We start from the raw sequence: 17,577 nt of genomic DNA on the forward strand, positions 1-17,577 counted from the left end.
CTCTTCTCTTCTCTTCTCTTCTCTTCTCTTCTTTTGTTTTCTTCTTTTCTTTTCTCTTCTTTTCCTTTCTTTTCTCTCTTCTCTTCTCTTCTCTTCTCTTCTCTTCTCTTCTCTTCTCTTCTCTTCTCTTCTCTTCTCTTCTCTTCTCTTCTCTTCTCTTCTCTTCTCTTCTCTTCTCTTCTTTTGTTTTCTTCTTTTCTTAAGCTTATTCCAAAAGTGACATTTCTACAAAGAAAACAGATTGTGGTCAGATTTTAACTCCTAGAGCCTCATGTGTGTGCATGAAGACGTATGTACATGACTATATTTGAGCAAGGGGACATATGGTGTGATCCAATGTGCTACAACACACGACAGCATCTCTTTACATAACACATTGAAAATGAAAAGCAAACATTTCCTTCGATCCCATCTCGGCTGGGGGCCAACGTGGCAGGTCTCCAAAGGGCGTCTTCTCCACTCTTGCCTCTTATCCGTTCACTTAGGTAAAGAGAAGGAGACAAGCCGGGATTCTGCCTGCGAACAGCTTCTTCCTTTGATTCTTGACATTTACTGGTACAGAAAACAAATAATTCTTTTGATGGCGGATCTTAGATCTTATCGTTGTTTGGGCTAATTCCTATCAATGATTTCCTCATTAGTCATCCTTTGCTGCCTGGAAAGCAGAGATAAAAGACAGCAGGAGGGAGAGAAAGTTTAAGACGTGACAGCTGCTCCTTTTTTCAGAGCTGTAATAATGACACACATTTGTTTGGGGCTTTAAGTGTTATGAAGCTCTGACCTCATGCCGACTCAGTGAGGTCCCTGGTGGAAGTGCTGCCTACATTTTACAGATGGGAAAAATGGAGGGTCTCTGCCATAGGTCGTCCTAGAAGCAGCCAGTTGGAGGGAATCAATACATAAATCTGCCAGATGCCCAACATAGACATCATTCAGCCCCTTGTTTTTTCAGTGGAGTAAACTGAGGCTCAGATAGGTTAGTAAAAATTAAAGTTATATAGGTAGTGTATCTGAGGCAAGATTTGAACCCAGGCTCTCTGACTCCATAGATGGAGCTCCTTCCCCTGACTCCCTCTTGAGGCTTGTCAGGCTGACCAGCCTCTTTCTTCCACTTTTGTCCACAGTGACCCCTTTTCCTGCTCTGCTTCATAGGACTGGCCCCAGGCTGGTTTCCAAGGGCAGAATAAAAATCCTTCCATTTCCACAAGGTCCAGGCTTGCTTGGATCTAAATCCCGATTTTGCCCCATCGAGAGAGCGGCCTTGGGCTTGCTCTTGTAGAGGAGAGGTCGGGGTGTCTGGAAAGGAGCCACCTTCTCAGGGCTTTGATTTCTGCCTGGAGAGAAATGTGTGGGTAGAAGAGTCCACCCCAAGCCCTGATCTTTGTACTTCTGCTGTAGGATGGCTCATCTATCACTCCCGTCATTCCTACCTGAGAGCCCCCCCTTCCCTTAGGAGCGTTCCCAGAGGAGCTGAGTGGAAGTAATGCTGAGGTCCTCCCCTGCCTTTTTCCTTTCCCCCCTTTTGTTCACCTGCCTGCTTAGTCTGGTGCATTGGGGAGCCCATGGGTAGATAGACCAGCTCTGTGGATAAACAGAGTCTAGCTCGGTCTCTGTTTCCTCTATGGAGATAGTCGGAGCAGAGGAAGCGAATAAACAAGAGAGGATACCAGGAAACGCATCCAAAATATCAGGGGCAAAAAAAAGGCTCCATGCACACACACTGGGAAACACAGACACACTCGGACACTTACACAGACACACGCACGCACACACCCCTGATTTGGAAACCACTTGTTTGGGGCAGAACTCAGAGAACCGAGATTTCGTCACAGAACCTGGCTTTGGATCTTGGCTCCAAAGATCAAGACTTTCTCAGAGTCCGAATGAGGGGGTTGAAATCGATGATGGCCTCTGAGACTTTTAGGTGCAAATCTCTGATTCTAAGTCACTTATCTCTGGGTCTTGTTGAACCAGATGACCTCCAGGGTGCCCTCTACCTACCGTTCTAAGTCATTGAACGCCACAGAGGGCCTCAGTTTCTTCTTCTGTAAAATGAGAGGATTGAACCAGATTGTCTCCATCGTCCCTTCCAGCTCCAGAGCTGCGTTCATAAAACGATCCTCTTTTTCTTTTGAGTTAAAAAAAAAAGTCCTTGGGTCCGAGGCTGCGCGCTCCTTGTCAGGCTCCCTTCCCCTCCGTTTGTATGACTGTGATCTCTGAGGTTATTGAAAACAAGCGTACATCAATGAGTTTCATCCTGCTTTTGTCTCTCACTCACCTGCAGAGCCCGGCGTTTGCACTGTATTTGGAGACCCCCACTACAACACTTTTGACGGACGGACATTTAACTTTCAGGGAACATGTCAGTACGTTTTGACAAAAGACTGCTCCTCCTCTGCCTCACCCTTCCAGGTGCTGGTGAAGAATGATGCCCGGCGCACCCGCTCCTTCTCTTGGACCAAGTCCGTGGACCTCGTGGTGGGAGGCAGCACGGTCAGTCTCCAGCAGCATCTCACAGTCAAGTGGAATGGTACCCGGATAGCCCTGCCCTGCGACACTCCCCATTTCCACATCGATCTGGATGGCTACCTCCTGAAAGTGACAACCAAAGCAGGTGGGGCTTCCAAGAGAAGAGCCTTCCGGGGGCCCACGGCCACCCCTGGGTCCTCCCCAGCCCACTGCAGATAGCATCTGCCCCTGGCTAGGAATCCTTGCACGATGGCGTTCCTCTTCCCTCTGGGTGAGCCCCCGCGCGAGGCTTGTCCAGATACAGCCAAGAAAAGGGAGGAGAGGGAGAAATCGATGGAGTTGCCATTGGGGAGTCCGCCTGGGCACTGGCGGCTCATCGTGCCAGTCTTCTGCTCTGCGGCATCCCAGTGAATTCATCGGGGTTAGTTCTCAGTGTGGAAGCAGCAAGGGCGTCTTCTTGCTGTCTGCCCCATTGCCCTTTCTCGGCTATGAGGGGCTGTCGGGCTCGGAGCTGTCAGCACCTCCTCCAGCTTTGTGATGTGTGTTTTGACATCTGTGGAAAAGGAAGCTCTCCGGAGAGCTCCTCTTTGGAAAGACAAGCCCACAGGAGAGAGAGCTGGCTCTCCTGAACCCATCCTGCTCGAAGGGGGTCTCCTGCGGGAGCCTCAGGTCCAGAGTCCCAGGACCACAGGGTGCCCTTAGCTGGTCCTTCTCCTCCTCGAGAGCTGGCGTGTGTGTTCAGGGAGCTTGTTACTGCTGTGTGGGGAGATGGCCAAGAGATGTGTGTGTGTGCGTGCATGCGTGTGTGAGTGTGCACATGTGTGTGCATGTGTGTGTATGTGTGTGTGGCCAGCCTGGGGTCTCCCATGTGGACACTCTCCTTGGCTTTATCCCAGGGGACTGTTACAGCCTTGGTTCTTCTAACGCTCCCTCAGTGGTGAAAAGCTTCTTCCAGTGAGTCCCATCTCTCTTAGGCTTCGGAAAGGTGGCTCTCCCTTGCCCTGCTACTGTTCTTCCTCAGACGTTCCTAGATTTGGTGTGTTGACCCTGTGGGCAAATACATGAGTCGAACACCAAACTCGCCCTGGCAGGCACACTGCAAGGTAGTCAGCTTGGGGTAGCCCAGAGAGGGCTGGACTCGGAGTCTGGACAACCTAGGGACACGTCCTGCCTCATACTTAACTAGCTAGATGTCCTTGGCTAAGTCATTGACCTATCTCCACCCTCTCCCCAGAGCTCAGGTAACTCCCTTCCTCTGTCTCCTAAGCTCCAGGCTGGTCAGGATCTATGTGGCTGGGATGAGTCCGAGCACCATTAAACAGAGATTCTGGTGCATTCAGGTCTGGTTGGCTAGTTTCTCCCAGTGGAGAGGTTAATCCCAGGTTACTCCTTAGGAAGACGCCTGTCCTTCCTTCTGCCAGTGGCTAGAACCAGGCGTTCTAGATCAGTGCTCTTCAGGTCTCCAGAAAGACCCCAGTTTTTCAGACCTTTTGGGGGACAGGCTGTGCTTGGTGCCGCCTGCCCCGTGGCTGTTACGTCCCCAGTGAGGGTCTCCATCTGCCATCTCTATCGCTAAAACACACACACAAGCCCATACATACTTGCACGCACATATATCTATGGCATGGATGCTTGTTTACGGAGCCATATATCATGGTGACTTCTGGAATAAACAGCCCCGAGGGCCGTTCTCTGTAGACGTACACTTCTATGGAATCTGAAGGAAGTACACTCAGCAGTGGAGAAACTATTCCAACTAACGTGCCAGAGTTAGCCTTTCCTTTGAGGACAAAATGGTAGCCTGGAGTCCTGAGCCCATCAGTGCGCTCTTCAGAGGCTGGGGTGCTCTGCTTGGCTCTGAGGGGTGTTCCATCACTTTGGAGAGCCTTTATTTATATTTTTGCACACAATTGATGAAGGGGGAAACACTGGCCCTATCTCAGCAGCCCTCTTTCTTCTGAGCCTTGGGTGGGAAATATGTTAATGGTTCGAATTCGGGGCCAAAGGTTTGTTTTGCTAAACTGATTTGAGCCTGTGGAATGCCAGCATGGATAAACAAGGAGAAGAAATGGAGACATTTATTATGCTCGTGTGTCAGGCCCGTGGAGACCAAAAGGTCTTTGGTTTCGAGGGAGGAGAATGTTGAATGAGGGTTTGGGGGAGCCCTCGTGGAAAGCCAGGGGGCAGATTCCAGCTTGCAGGGGATCCCTGGCTGGAGGAGAGATGACGTGTTGGTTTTCTGCCTCCTGATTTTCAGGAAAAGAAAGAAGGGAAAATCGAGGCTCCTGTTGGAGTCTGAAGGAGATGTGCACGCTTAGCAAATGCAGGTCTCAGAGGATAACAGATTTAGGGCTGTGAGGGGACGTTGGGGGGCCATCAAGTCCAGCCACTTTCCTTTTATAGCTGAGCCAACCGAGACCCACAGTGGGGAAATGATGGAACACACAGGTCTTAAGTAGCGGAGCGGCTGGTTCTGGAGAAGCCTGTGATTCCCAATGGAGCCAGGCTCTCCTTTTCTCAATAAGCCACCGCAGCGGGTGTCTTTGGAGGAGCCCAAACGTTAGGGTACGTCCATCGCTAGGAAGGAAGGCTCGGTAATGCTCGCTCTTGGCACAGACTGAGCACGATGGATTGGAGGGCTGTTATTAGCTCACTCCATCGCAGAGCAAAAGGATGTTGGATCTTTTAGGATTACGAAGACCAAAGGATGCTCTGGGTTTGCTTAGAGCTAGCTGGCAAAGGCAGGCTGATGGAATGAGGTCTGTAAAATAAGCAAAAGGAATTGGCTGCTATCAAAACAGAAAGCGATCAGGATCACCCGGAGAAGGGAGAGACATTCCTGGGCTTGAACTCAGGCCTTTATTTTCTCTTCCATTGCCCTTCCCAGAATGCCAATAACTTACGGACAGCTCCTAATACTACCCAGCTGAATAATTTCCTGAAGGGAGAAACACTTCCTGGGGGAAAAATGTAGTCTGCTGGGTCTTAAACCGTGCTTTGGGATTATCCTCTGAACAAAAAATATTCCATTTCAAAACAATGGTGTTCTGTGCCCAGAGCGAGCCAAGCCCCTCAGCCTTACCCTCTGCAGATGTTTTCATCACCTATTGTTGGCTCAGAATGCCATAGTGTTTCTCTGGGTCTCTGTGGGTTTTTCAGTTCATAGCCAGAGGTTGATCATTGTCTGAGATGAGAGAGCGATTATTGCAAAATCACAGCTGAAATGGACCTTGCAGCTGGGAGCGGAGGAGGGATGGGGAAGAATGTCTGTGCCTGCTGCCTCAGTGGCTTGAGGACTTAGCCCTGCATTGTGGGCTTCTCAGAGGGATTCAGTAGGAGTTCCGTGGTCTTTGAGCATGGCTGGAACCCAACTGGAACGGGGCACTCAATAACCACAATGGCCAAAGCTTTAGGGAGGAAAACCAGCCCACACTTCAGCCTCCCACTCTTGTCAGGTCTTAGCATTTTTCCATAATATGCCCCGTTCGGCATCTGCTTTGCACCCCCTCATAAGTGCTCTCCCAAAGAGCTAGTTCTTGCTAAGGAATACCGATTAGCATCCAATGTCTCCGTACCTTTGTCCAGACTATTCCCATATGTCTGGAATGTAGTCCCTCCTCATCTCTGCCTCTTAGAATCCTTTCGGGGCTCACCTCAGGTATCCCCTCCTATAGGAGCGCTTTCCCAAGCCCCTTAGTTATGAGTACTTTCTCTTCCTCCTCAAATTATTATTTGAAATCATGGCTGAACCCATTGTGTACCCCCTCCCCAGGAGAACGTAAGTGAGGGTCTTGGCAGGGAAAAGTGTTGTTTTGTTTAGATTTTGAATTTCCAGGGTTCAAAGTGGGGGCTTGAGAACTGTTAGGTTTGGCTGAACTGGCTTGGTTTGGAATACAGCTTTCCTTTGGGGCATTTCCTAGAGACCCCTCCTCGTCAGATCCAGAATATGCATCCAGCCCTTTGGTGTGAAATCCTATAGAAATCCATCTCTCTCTCAAGAAACTCCAAGGGAATAGCTATTAATTAAACCAAATCCAACCATTATTGGTGATTTTGAGCTTTACCTTGTGGCCAACTTAAAAAAAAACACACACACAACTTTCCCCCCCCCCCAAGCCTCTTTACCTTCTGTCTGTTCCAAGGCAGAAAAACAGTAAAGGGGGTTAAGTGACTTGCCCAGGGTCACTCAGCAAGGAAGTATCTGAGGCCAGATTGTCTCCAGGCCTGGCTCTCTATCCACTGAGCCACCTAGCTGCCCCTCGTGGTCAACTTTTAACAATTTTTCAGGTCAAATCCTCCCTCAGGACAAAGCAGCACCAGTGTAGAGATTTTGTCGGACAGTGTATACCCTATTCAGTCTGTGGAGTCATTCGCTTTCTGCTGGGAGGGGCAAGCTGTGGTACATTATTCATCATTTCAATCAATCAATACGCATGCAGTAAGACTTGGCCATGGACCAAGCTTGGGGCCAGGCACTGGGAACTCACAGAAAAAAAACCAGAACAGCGCCTGCCCTCCAGGAGCTTCTATTCTAATGTTGGAGATAGAAAGACTTTAGTCTGTCTCCTTTGTGAGACCCTTGGAATTGTTATGATTAAAAAAAAAAGAACTCTACCATTCCTTCAGTCCAAAGACATAAAGACAGGAAAGGAAATCTGAATAATAACGTTACCCTCCTGTGATCATGGATGGGGGTTACAATTCCTGTAGGATAAGTGGGTGAAGAACAGCAAGGCAAACCACTGGCTGGTGGAGGGAGGAAATTGGAAGACCCGGGAATGCAAGGGAAGGAATGTGGCCACTCTTCCCAGCTGCAGATGTAACACATGCTTCAGTTTTAAACTTCAACATCTGCCAGTTACTTTAGTCCAAGGTCTAGGATGGAGAATGGGGGAACTCATCCCAGCTGCAGAGAGAAACACCAGCCCATCCATCCCCAAGAGGCTTCCAAAATGCTTCATCGAGGAGGACAGCCATTCGAGCCATCACATCGAAGGCTTACTTCCTTAGTTACAGCTCATTCGCTTCTCGCCTTTGAATATTCTAATCACCTTTCCATGAGGGGGCTCAAAAGGAAGATATTATACCATGAAACGAGCAGGGAAAGTTGGAATGGAAACGCCACAAATGTAGAGAAGGGAATCATTGATAGACTAGGCAGCTAGCTTGAACAATCTTCTGTAGACAAAAGGGCCAAAATGAAGACGCCACAAGGATGGCTTGACCCACTCGGTATTGTCTCTCTTTCTCCTCTCCCACTCCCCATCTTCCACCATGTTCTTCTATTGTTTCGTGAATAAAAGTAGTCACAACCTTTCAGAGAGCTTGATAATTACCTTGAAATATCAGATGTAATAACCTTTAAAGAATAAGATGCGCCTTTCTAGTTTGGAAAAATGTCCAGCTCAAGAGTCACCTTCTAAAACTGGGCCTTTTCTGATTCTCCCAGTTGATCATGGCTACCTAAGAACCAGAATTATTTTTCACATATTTTTAAACTACTCATCTGTGTATATTTTGTTTCTTTGGAGGGCAGCTAGGAGTCAGGAAGCCTCAACTTCCTTGTTTAGTTCAAATCTAGCCTCAGACACTTATTAGCCTGGGCAAGTCACTGTTTGCCTCAGTTTCCTAATCTGTAAAATGAGCTGGGGGAGAAAATGGCAAACCATTCCAGTATCTTTGCCAAGAACACCCCAAATGGGGTCACCAAGAGTTGGGCACAACTGAACAATGAAATTGTTTCCTTAGAGTAGAAAATGAATTTTTTGAGGGTTGGAACTTCATTCTTTTTTTTCCTGTGTGCCCCCAGTGTTTGGCACATAGCAGATGCTTAGTAAATGCTGGTTGAACTGAATGGAATTGACTATAAAAAGCTGGCTGACCTTTGGAAGAGATTGTAGGAGAAAAAATCAGAATGAAGCATCCAATAGAAGGATTGTGCTTTGAGTTCTTTCTTTTGACCCTTTCTGTTCAGAAGCAAGGAAGCTGTCACTGAGAAGGTTTCTCCCTTGTTATGTTTTGGCTTACTGCCATCTGCTTCTCAGTTGGTCAGGGTTTCTTCATGATAATCATCTCTGGGTTTCAAGAAATTATCCAATACTTCTTACTTTTCTTCCTTTTAGCCTAAATTACTGTGATTCAACATGGTGTAGTGGTTAGAAGTCTTGTCTGGGAGTCAAGAAGATTTGAGTTAAAATTTTGGCTCTGGCACCCACTGGCGTGGGATCGTGGGTCAGAGTTTGAACCGTTCAGTGTTCTAGGCAACTTTCCAAGGTTATCAGTGAAGAGGAAATTCAATTGCTGATCTGCATGGTGAAAGGAGTTTCCACACTAGGAGATTTCCTATACTGATGAATTCATAGATCTAGTCTCCCCCCCCCCAATATCCCATTTATATTTAAGCAGATGATTGTAAAATATCCTTCTTTAATTATCCATAAAGTCTACTGCGCATATTATCTACTATGTCTTGGATGGAATTTGAATGAATCCATTCTCACTGGCTCAGCCCTCTGTATTCAGCTAGCCCCATTCTCCCATACCATGCTTTATCTTCATCTCATACATCCATTCTCCAGGGTGTCAAGTCCTGGCCTAAACAGGCATCTTGCCATCTGCCTTGCAGCTGCTCATGGAACACTATTCTATTCCTTTCCTCCCTCTCCCCAGCCCTTTTTGCTCAGGGAAAAAATAATTAAAACCAATATTACTGGGAAGATCATGAAAATGGAATATCCCATAGTTCTATATGCAGTCCTTGCAATTATCTAGACCAGGCCTTCTTTACCTTTTTAAAAACATTGTAAGTCCCTTTGACAGTCTGATACAACCTATGAATAGCAGAATAATGTTTTTAAATGCATGAGATTACAAAGAAAATTAATTACGTGGAAATATAGTTATCACAGTAATTTTTTAAAATCACAGATTCGAGGTTAAGAACCCCTGGCCTAGACCAAGACTTCCTTCCCTGACCTCAACTCTCCAATATGTGTTGAACTTCCCTTGAAGAATGTAAGCCCCTTGAGGGTAGAAACTTTTACTTTTTAGCACCTCTTGCAGAGCCTGACACATAGTAAGTGCTTCATACAAGTTTGTGTGTCAATGACTGAATGCCTAGCAAGGGCTCTGGACATCTCTGTATAAATTATTCTCAGACAAACTTTCCTATGGACTTCCTGATGAAACCATTTGGGGAGCAAGCTTTCACTGCCACCTTTCCCGAAGTCTTGACCCTGTCTTTCCTTATGTGTTGGTTGTAGAATATCCCCCTTCCTGGTGCTTCCTGGTGCATGGAATCTTTGCATTTGTTTCTACAGAAACTCACTTTAAAAGCCACAGACTTTCTTCCCAGATTGCTGCCTCTGACAGGTGTCTCTACTTTCCTTCGCTTTGATGTGGCAGTGGTGTGTCCTACCCATATATCAATGATGCTTGGCTTTCATTCTCTTCTCTTGGATGCCATCCAAGTTTAGGGAGTATGGCTTTTGGAATTCTACCAGTGGGGGAGTTCTTATTGATCTTGTTTCTTTGTGATGTAACCATATGTCAGCTCAGGGGCCATTTGATATCCAGGGAGGACTTTTCCACTGTTTTCAGACCCATCCTTTTTGTCTTCCCTCCTGAAGATGAACCATTTGAGATGAGAGGCCAAGATTCTGATCTTTCAGGGAAACAGACTTTAAACCATTCAAGAAGGGACCTGTAGTATTCTCTTCAGTGGCCTCATTGTGTTCTCCAATTATGACAGAATAAAAGGCTTTTCTTTCATTTCACAGGAGCCTAACTGGGGGTGGGAGGCAAGGGGATGAAATCGAAAAAGCACATGGAGAACAGATATTCCATGTACTCTTCTTCCTACAACTTCTCTGTCCATAATCACATGCTAAAAGAGTCGAATCCTCTTTTATGTGAGATCCCACTCTTGCAGCTATGACTGTGGGTACTGAAGTCTCAACTCAGAGATTTATGTTCACAGAGTGGTAGAGTCGACAGAGTGCTAGGCTTCAAGTCAGGAGGTATGAGTTTGAATTGTACCTCAGATACTGACTAGGGCTGCGTGGGGAAATGATTTCGTGTCTCAGAATTTCATTTATCTCTAATATAAAATGGAAGTGATGCGTGCACTATATAATCAACAAGAGGGTTGTGAGGAGAGAATTTTGCAAACTTTATGTGCTAGGAAATGTGAACCACTTGAATTATAAAACCTTCCCTTATCCTCTCAGTTTGAAGCTATTCCAAGATGATTTGGACAGACCCAGTAACTAAATGTGAGGAACTGATAATCAGGACAACATACATTTGTAGAATGGTTGCAGTTTGAAAAGCACTTGCCTCATAAACAGCATGGTTAGGAGGGTGATTGGTAATATGACCATTTTATAGTTGAGGAAATTGAGGCCCAAATAGACTAAGTGAATTTCCATTAGTCACAATAATAAAAGAGCATTTACCAAGGATCCATTATGGACCCTCCTCTGATACAAAGGCAAGCATAAAACAGACTCTGCTTTCAAAAGAGTTGTTTTCTAATTGGGCAGAGAACATGTGTAGAATACTTCAAGATGGACAAAATATTTCCTTACTAATACTGATGAACTAAGCTGTAGATGTACTTATTATTCCCATTTTGCAGACATGAAAATCAAGCCTCTGAGAATTGAACTGAGTGTGTCCATAGTAATGTTCTTAATAAATTATGAAATTAGAAAGTGAATCCAAATTTTGGACTCCCATTTCCAGGGATCTTTCCACTGCATCACGTTATTTTTCTTAGATATGATGGACGTGTACAGGTGGTAGTCTTAGAATAGACTCTCATCCTTTTATCGACCTCTTGGTACCCTTGGCATTCTCCAGGATACAGCTTAGATGCCACTTCTATATGAGGACTTTCTTAATCTTCCCAGTAGTCCCCTCTCTCCCTCTTGAAATTACTTTGTACTCTGTATTGATTTAATTGTGTATTCTGTGATTTTTCAGTAGAATGGAAACTCCTTGAGGGAAACAATTGTCTCATTTTTGTCTTTGGATCCCACTCCTAGCACAGTGCTTGGCACTACCAATTTGTTGACATGTAAATAACAGGATAAACATGCTAAGCAGATGCAGATTTAGGAATATATGAATCAAATCTTATTAAAACAAGTGCCAGTATAATAAGTTTTTCATGTGTGCCATAAAAATGCACATACCAACTTTCCCAATCCAGCCAATGACCTAATTTAATTTTATGTACTGTCACATATAGCTAGATTCCAATACAGTAAATGGGTTTTGATGGCTCTTGGACTCTACTCTAAAGAATTGGCTATTGATTGCCCATCAAAGACAAATGAAGGGGCAGCTGGGTAGCTCAGTAGATTGAGAGCCAGGCCTAGAGACGGGAGGTCCTGGGTTCAAATCTGACCTCAGACACTTCCCAGCTGTGTGACCCTGGGCAAGACACTTGACCCCCATTGCCTAGCCCTTACCACTCTTCTGCCTTGGAGCCCTTACACCATATTGACTCCTAGACGGAAGGTAAAGGTTTAAAAAAAAAGGACAAATGAACATGCTTTCATTGGGAATTGGTAGACTGAACTTTTCTTCCCTTCTCTTCTAGGTCTGGAAATCTCCTGGGATGGAGACAGTTTTGTAGAAGTCATGGCTGCCCCACACCTGCAGGGCAAACTCTGTGGACTTTGTGGCAATTACAATGGACACAAACGGGATGATTTAATTGGGGGAGATGGCAACTTCAAGTTCGATGTGGATGATTTTGCCGAGTCCTGGCGAGTAGAATCAAATGAGTTTTGCAACCGGCCCCAGAGAAAGCCAGTGCCAGAGCTCTGCCAAGGGACAGTGAAAGTGAAGCTTCGAGCACACCGGGAGTGCCAGAAACTCAAAGCTTGGGAGTTTCAACCTTGTCATTCTACTGTAGACTACACGACATTCTATCGGTAAGTATGGCCTCAAGAGGGCATTTGGGGAAAAGACCAAGGAAGGAAATTCACAAGGAAAAACAATACAAACTCATATCTGTGTAGATGGCCCAAGTAAATAGGAGCGACTGATCAACACCTCTTTAAATCCCAGAGGCCAGTCTGGGTTTGATAAAGCCTAAACTCTTGTCCAGATTGAGGAGTCAGAGAGAAATAACCCTTGTGGACTTGAAGTGATCTACCATTTTCTTTTGCCTACAGAAGGGTTCATGAGCCCCGTGACTACATTTCAAGGGGTCCATGAATTTGAACTGGGAAAAATGCATCTATATTTCAATATAATTGGCCTTTCTTGTAATCTTCTGAATTTATTTCATCCTTTTAAAAATGTTATTCTGAGAAGGGGTCTGTGGACTTCACCAGAATGCCCAAGGAGTCCATGGCACACACCTTGATCTAAGACATTTGGGCTCATCCAACAGAATGATGTTGCAGTATACCATATGTTTTATTATACCTTATTATAATGACTGTCACGCTATGTCATTATCATATTATATTTGGGGTAGATCCGGGTTGACCCTGGAGGACATAGGACAAACTAGAAGGGCAGAAGTCTAGGGTATGATTACTTTGCACCAATGTCAACAATTATTCTGATTTATCTGATCTAGTGGTTGGTCCCTCCCCCTGGAGAAATAAATCGGTTATTAATCTATGGCTGCCAATGGCTCTACCCACCAGGGGGGATCCAGGCAGAGCGCTCAAGGCAGGCCCCTTGAGCTATGCTCATGTCTCCTCCTTTAAAATTACAAAACGCCTGCGGTCTGAAGCCACAGAGAGGTTATTTTTACTCTTTAATTGCACCAGTTTATTTCCCCTCGTTCTCATTAAATCTGATCCTTTTTAAACATTTTATTTGATCTCTTGACATAAAAGATAAAATTCGATGAAGGCAGCATATGAGGAAGAGTGGAAAAAGCCTACCCTTGTCAGCACAGAGCCCTCAACATGGCTACATCTGCCAAGCCATTTAACTTCGGCTCATGAGTTTCCTTCTTTAGAGTTGTTTTCCCCTTATGATTTAAATTCTCTCTCTTCCTATTATTTCCTTCTCCTCAGCCTGACTAATACGCCTATCGCACTCCCTCTTTGGAGAAATCCAGGCTCTTTCACACTCACGCTCCTAGGGAATGAGTCACTTGGCTAGATGGAGCACATGTGTTGTAAGGGACAAAGCCAAGGTGGGAAACGAAATATCCATTGGTTTCTTTGGCAAGGAAGTATGGTGCCCTAGACATACCTTCAAGCTGAAGTTCACGTTTTCTTCAACTGATCACTTAATAAGTACTTATTTATTAAAATCTTTGTCTTCTGTCTTAGAATCAATATTGTGTATTGGTTCCAAGGAGGAAGAAGGGTAAGGGGCAAGGCAGTTGGGGTTAAATGACTTGCCCAGGGTCACACGACTAGAAGTGTCTAGGCTAGATCTATCTCTAGACTTGACACTCAATCCGCTGAGTCCCTAGTTGCCCCTTCAATGAGCATTTTTGAAAAAGTTTATTTAATTAATTAATTTAGAATATTTTTCCATAGTTACATGATTCATGTTCTTTCCATCCCCTCCTCCAACCCCCCTCCCATAGCAATTTCCACTGGGTTTTACATGTGTCATTGATCAAGACCTCAATGAGCATTTATTATCACCTCCTCTGTGTCCATCATTGTGTTAGGTGCTGAGAATACAGAGATGGGAATGAAAGAATCCCTCCAACTCCCTTCTCTAGGAGCTTCTACCTCCCTATTACCCTGGAAGATAGACGCCATTTTTATCCTCATTTTAGAGTTCAGGAAATAGTGGTATTAAACGACTTGCTCAGGATCAAGTTTCCAAGATGAGTTTTGAGTTTGGCTCCAATTCATGAGTTTCCTTCTGTAGGGCCATTTTCCCCTTGTGATTTGAATTCTCTCCTTTCCTAAGAGGTGGAGGTGAGGAAGGACCCCATCCTCATACGGGGACAGCCAGTGCAAAAGCAAGGAAATGAGAGACTGAGATTCATGTGAAGAACTGCACAAAAGCCAGTTTGATTTGAACTATGGAGTACAGGAAGGGGCTCCATGTTTCCAGAGGAGAAGGGGAGACTGACATGATATCTCTGTGGTGAATGGGCTCCTGGTGACTCCAGGGTTCTCTCCTCTGACTTGAGGTCGATTTCATGGGAGTATGAAACCAGTACAAATGCCAAATTGGCCCTGAGAGATTCGACCTTTTAAGAACATTTCTTTGTCTCTTGTCTTGAAATGATGATTTCTGGCCCCCCAAAAAGAATCATGAGAAGAGCCTTGACAGACGCAATGAGAACTAACTTAGTCACGTGTGTGGAAAATAATGGGAATTACATAATCATGCTGATAATTTTTCCCTCTTCATCCTCAACTTCCAGATCTCTTTTTTGCATGATACCATTATCAGTTAGAGCAATGAGATAGAATTATATTTCCTTCCAGAAAGAACCCGCGTTTTCTAATAGAGTGATCAAAGAGTCATAGATTGAATACTGAAAGGGACCTGAAAGGCCATTTAATTCAACTGCTCCACTTTGCAAATGAGGAAACTGAGGCCCCGAGGAGTTAAATGGCTTGTCCATCATGGTCACCGGGTGGTAAATGTTAGAGGTGGGATTTGATCTTCTAACAGGTCCCAATCCATTGCTTTTTCCCCCCATAGTTCCCTGCTAGAGCTCAGGATAAAGATTCATAAGACCTTTCTCCAAATATCTGCATCTATACTATTATTGTCAGGTCACAGAAGCAGATCTGTTGGTTCCCATAAAGGGTGGCTGTGAAGGGACTAGCCTACATCTGGGTGCTCCGTCAGCTGCATATTCTTAGACATGTAAGGTTGCTGGAAGGAGTTAGAGCCCTTTGGTCCATTGCTGCCCTGCTTCAGCTGAGCTCCACATGGTTCTTGAGAAAGACTTTCCCTTGGTTCACTTTGCAGTGTGGCTGCCCTCTTCGGCACATGTGGCTGGGGGAGGGAGTGTGCTGTGGTCTAGGGGGTTGGGGGGGTGCTGCTGTCTTCTTCTGTTTCTCTAGGCAGATGCCTGGTGGGGGGCAGGATGAAAGCAATCTTGTACTTGAGAACTTTTCCTTCTGGCTGTAGCCAAGGGAAAGGGAAGATCTCATGTTATTGTTTCGGTGAAGAATCTTGATTACTTTCTCCAATGATTTTTCCTGGGCTTCTGAATTGTTATCATCTTATTGTCCGGTTTTCATGAAGGCTGTTCTTAGCATTCAGAAATGATTAGAGATTCTCACGTCTGATTTCCATTTTTTGGGGGGGGGTAAACTTGTTATCCATGTGGAGAGCAGAGAAGGCCAGAGCACTGCCTCTGGGGTTAGAGAACCTTGGTTTCTTGTCATGCTGACTGCCTGTAATAAGGGATGAAAGTCACTGAATATCCTTGGGGCCTCAGTTTCCTCATCTGTAAAATGAGGAAGTGACATCAGAGGTCCCTTCTAGCTCTAGACCTATGATTATAAATTCCTATCAGTACTTTGCAAATGTTTTTAGGACTTGACTGACACACTCTTTAAAGATCGTTCTGTGTAGTTTGTTGGTAATTAGCCAATAGAACGGCTGCACCTTGAAGGCAGGGATAGTCGTATTTTTTCTTTTATCTCTAGAGCCTGGCACAAAGTAATAAATACTTGTTGATTGAGGTTAACTGTAGAATTTATTCATAATTAACCAGCAGAATATAATCTCCCGAAGACAAAGACTACAGCATTTTTATCTTATATTTCTAATCTGGCACACAACATCAATCAATAACTTTATATCTGAATTCCAGTGAATAAACATTTATCAGCACCTACTGCGTGTTAGTCACTGTGATAGATTCTAGGAAAAACAAGACAAAAATGAAACTGTCCCAGCCTGATGCTATGTTGGGCAATAAGACGTGCTTAAACCTAAGTATTTGTGAGCACTATACAAAATCGATATAAAGTCATTTGGTTGGGGAGAGGAAAATTCAATTTAAAAAATTTTAATATTCATTTATTAAATATCTGCCATAGGTGGTGCAACCAGTGAATTAACATTGATTAAGCACCTACTATGGGCCATGTCTTACAAATATTATCTGATTTAATCTATACAAAAGCCCTGGAAGATGTGATGCTTTTATCCCCATGTTACAGATGAAGAATCTGAGGCAGCCAGAGGTTGAATGATTTGATCAAGGTTACCCAACTAGTGTCTAAAGCTAGATTTGATCTCAGGTCATCCTGCGCAAAGTTCAAGTCCCAGCTAAAATTCTACCTTCTCCAGGACAATCCCTCTTCCTTCTCTTAGCTTCTCCCTTGGTTATTTCCTACTTATCTTATTAATTGTTTGCAGATAGAGATGGTTGCATGTGGTTTCCTCCATTAGATTATGAGTTCCTTGAGGACAAGAACTGTCTTTTGCTCTTCTTTGTCTCCTCCGAGTTAAGCACAGTGCATAGTAGTACCTAGCACATAGTAGGCAACTTCAGAGATATTTCTTGACTCTCTCACTGGACTACCTAGCTGCTGGGAGGATCAGGAAAGGTTTCATATAGAAGATGGCACTTGAGCTGAGTTTGAGTCTTGAAGGAAAAAAGACAGAAATGAGTAACAAATGAAATCCAGGCATGTAGGAAAGCCATAGAGACAGAGTAGATAGAACAATAGTTTGGAGAAACAATAAGAGTAGTCTACATGTAAGGAAAGTGTGCTGAATTGAACGGAACAATTCAATGGTCAATGGACCATTTGGGGTCCATATAAAGGGGGCACCAAGAATGTGGGTGCTGTCAGTCATCACAGCTCACTCTCTGCTTTCTCCTCTGTTTGTTCTGATCCCAGGTGGGTCTGATCTCACAGAAAGTAGCCCCGTCCAGCATGGGAGGCTGGAGATGGGGAGGCAGGAGGTAGAGGCATCACTGGTTTAAAGTCAGGAGGACAAAGGGAACTGTAGACTTTTTCAATGCATCACCCCGTGCCCCAGGATCATTTGAATGCACACCAGTCACCAGCAAGATACACAAGGATGCATGCAGGGGGTAGCAGAATTCATCTGGTGTCAGGAGACAGAAGCTGCCCTCCTCTAGATATCAATCATCCCAGCTCTTTCTGTCTACCTGTCCTTCCCTCC

General features: G+C 45.0%; 1 protein-coding gene across 2 annotated transcripts in view; it reads left to right on the plus strand.

Moving 5' to 3' along the window:
- The window catches only part of BMPER (BMP binding endothelial regulator), a 308,190-nt gene that overhangs the window by 210,569 nt on the left and 80,044 nt on the right, over positions 1 to 17,577 (plus strand). Inside the window, exons 12-13 of one of the 2 annotated variants that reach the window (XM_001365000.4) lie at positions 2,285 to 2,614; positions 12,077 to 12,413. In XM_001365000.4, the coding sequence (XP_001365037.2) occupies positions 2,285 to 2,614; positions 12,077 to 12,413 (667 nt within the window). The remainder of the gene's footprint in view (positions 1 to 2,284; positions 2,615 to 12,076; positions 12,414 to 17,577) is intronic. The other variant, XM_007499951.3, reaches the window with a different exon arrangement.

Source organism: Monodelphis domestica, chromosome 7, assembly GCF_027887165.1.
Source record: "Monodelphis domestica isolate mMonDom1 chromosome 7, mMonDom1.pri, whole genome shotgun sequence".
Taxonomy (NCBI): domain Eukaryota; kingdom Metazoa; phylum Chordata; class Mammalia; order Didelphimorphia; family Didelphidae; genus Monodelphis; species Monodelphis domestica.